We start from the raw sequence: 2,696 nt of genomic DNA, 5'->3' as shown, positions 1-2,696 counted from the left end.
TGGCAATATTTCAATATCCATCACTCCCTAAAGCTCTCTCAGATATTCTCCGGTACGAAACAATAAGACAGTCGTAGGTTTCCACTGATACGCAGTAAAATCTATTGAAAGTCTGGAATCATTCACTCGCTTGTATGGCAACACTTCAATGCGTCACTGATAAGGAGAGTGTTGACAGCGACTTCCCGTCCAAGATGTGCACTTGTCACCATTCACTCCTGACTGCCTCAGGTCTCATGTGTGCATGAATGCTCTGTCCTATACAACTTTCTTCGCTTAGAGACCTTTATTTCCAGTGACCAATCCTGAACTCCAAGGGCAGTGCCACGAGGAGGTAGCCATAGGGCGGGCTATAGGGGAGGTCGGAAATAAAGTGGCAAAATTATAGGTTTTAGGCAAAATTATAAAAATTTTAGGTGGCTGGCCTTATCATAACAGCCAATAATGCTGCGTGGCAAGAAGTATAGTAAAATGCAAAAAGTTCGAGAGGGAAGGGAACAGAAAAAACTTCAGAGAGAAAAACAACAGCCTCTCCTCAGTACTTCAGGTGAGAAAGAAAAAGAAAAAAAACAACAGCCTCTCCCCAGTACTTCAGGGGAGAAAGAAAAAGAAGAAAAACAACAGCCTCTCCCCAGTACTTCAGGGGAGAAAGAAAAAGAACAGCAGCAGCCACGGGCCAGTACGTCATGGGAGAGAGAAGATGAAAATGAACAGCAACCACCGCATCCCAGTACTTCAAGGGAAGGTCTTGAAGACTGTGAAAATGAAGAAGATAATGACAGTGATGAAGAAGATAGCAACATTTTTTCCCCTGCCATGATGAAATGAGCACTAAGATGCAATTTTGGAAAAAAAATCGACAGTGAAGAAAATACACCTAAGTACGTCGTCATGGATGAAAATACTCTTAGAAAAAACTTTGCGGCAAAGTGTAACAAATGTGGGGGATTTACATCAGAGTGGGCAGAAAAGCAAACAAGATATGGTGCGGCTGTATCACTAAATTTCGACTGCCCCACCTGTCGTAAGGAAGTGAAGGGCTGGAGTTCCCAAAGAATACAGTGAACCCTCGCTACTTCGCGGTTCGACAATCGCGGATTCACCACTTCGCGGGGTTTTCCCATAACCCATATATATATACATATCGCGGATTTTCCGGAAAATTCGAAAATATCGCGAAATCTGAAGATAACCAAATACGATATTTTGTTACCTGTAATTCCATTAATACTGTAATTAGTAATATCTGCTCTTACTGATTGTTCATTGCATTACATATGATATATAATTCAGCACAGAAAGAAATAAAACACGAAAAGAGAATGTGATCATACGATAATTCAGTACGTAGTAAAATTAAATCGAACATGAAACGCAAATCAGATGCAGTCATACCATATTAGAATGGTGTGTACTGTAATGGATGTGCTTCTTTTCCATGAATCTTTTGTATGTATACGTACGTAGTACAGTACTGCATCCAATAATATTCTTTGTTGCAAAAATCACATTTCGAATAAGTACTGTAAGCGTACGAGAGAGAGAGAGAGAGAGAGAGAGAGAGAGAGAGAGAGAGAGAGAGAGAGAGAGGCGTAAAATAGCGTACGTACGTAAATTTTTATTATTATTATTATTATTATTATTGTTGTTGTTGTTAATAAAATTATTATTGTTATTTATTAATCATTATTATTATTATTATTACTGTACAGTATTATTATCATTATTTATTATTATTACGGTATTGTACTTAATCTACGTACGTTCAGTGTGCGCGGGACATCTTCTATGAGTAACCAACGCACCATAGTACTGTATAAGACGGGTTGTGATTGGTTCAAGCGCTGATAGATGACGAATCAAAACTCAAGTTTTGTTATCTAGCCTGTGATTGGTGTTTTGCCCGCATCTTCAACTTCCAGCATCACAGTTCTCGCGGGTCTGCATCGTTCACTTTCTCTTTCCGCGTATTGCTGAGTAGACGTTCTTAAGTTTGTGAAGTTGAATCTGTGCTGTGTGCGACTGTTTTAAGTTGAACTTTCTGTTAAACCCTACTGTACAATGCCTCCCAAGCCTTCTGCTTCTACTAAGGCTGGTAGTGAGCCTAAACAGCACCGAAAAATGATGATTGCTGAGAAGGTGACGCTTCTCGATACTATGTTAAAAGACGGTAGAAGTTACGCGGCCGCAGACCTCGAAGACCTGACGAAATCGGGCAGTGAAGACAGTGAAACACAGGAAGAGATCCAAGAAAATGTCGAAGAAACGGTCTTAACTATAGAACGGCTTGCCAAGCTCTGCAAGCTTGCGAATGAGGTGAAAGAAATGTCGCAAGAGTGGGACGAGGATATGGTTCGTTCTCTACAATTCTGCACCAAGATCGATGAACAAATGGCTCCCTACAGGATGCTCTTGCGAAAAAAGAAGCAGCGGCAGCAACTTCCGATCACAATGCCCTCGGAAGAAATTGAAGAAGTGTCTCAGGAAGAAGTTGAAGAGGTGTCCCAGGAAAAGACACCTCCGTCTGAAGAGACGTAAAATACTATTATTGGCTGCACAGTAGAAGACATCATCAGCTTCATCATCATCATTTCTACTGTGCAGCAAATTCATCGCCATCATCATTCAAGTTTTTCTTGAACTTCTTTCGTGGTGAGTACAGTAACAATCTTTATTTTTTACTTAAACATTTTACT

The 2,696-nt window shown here is 40.4% G+C and overlaps 1 protein-coding gene across 1 annotated transcript; it reads left to right on the top strand.

Moving 5' to 3' along the window:
* Positions 1-444: 444 nt before the first annotated feature.
* Positions 445-828, top strand: LOC137631263 (submandibular gland secretory Glx-rich protein CA-like). The gene has a single exon (XM_068363046.1). The coding sequence runs from the start codon at positions 445-447 to the stop codon at positions 826-828; it is 384 nt and encodes a 127-aa protein (XP_068219147.1).
* Positions 829-2,696: the final 1,868 nt, after the last annotated feature.

This window comes from Palaemon carinicauda, chromosome 39 (assembly GCF_036898095.1).
Source record: "Palaemon carinicauda isolate YSFRI2023 chromosome 39, ASM3689809v2, whole genome shotgun sequence".
NCBI lineage: Eukaryota > Metazoa > Arthropoda > Malacostraca > Decapoda > Palaemonidae > Palaemon > Palaemon carinicauda.
The sequence above is the reverse complement of the archived record's forward strand: the minus strand, read 5'-3'. Positions and strand labels throughout refer to the sequence as shown.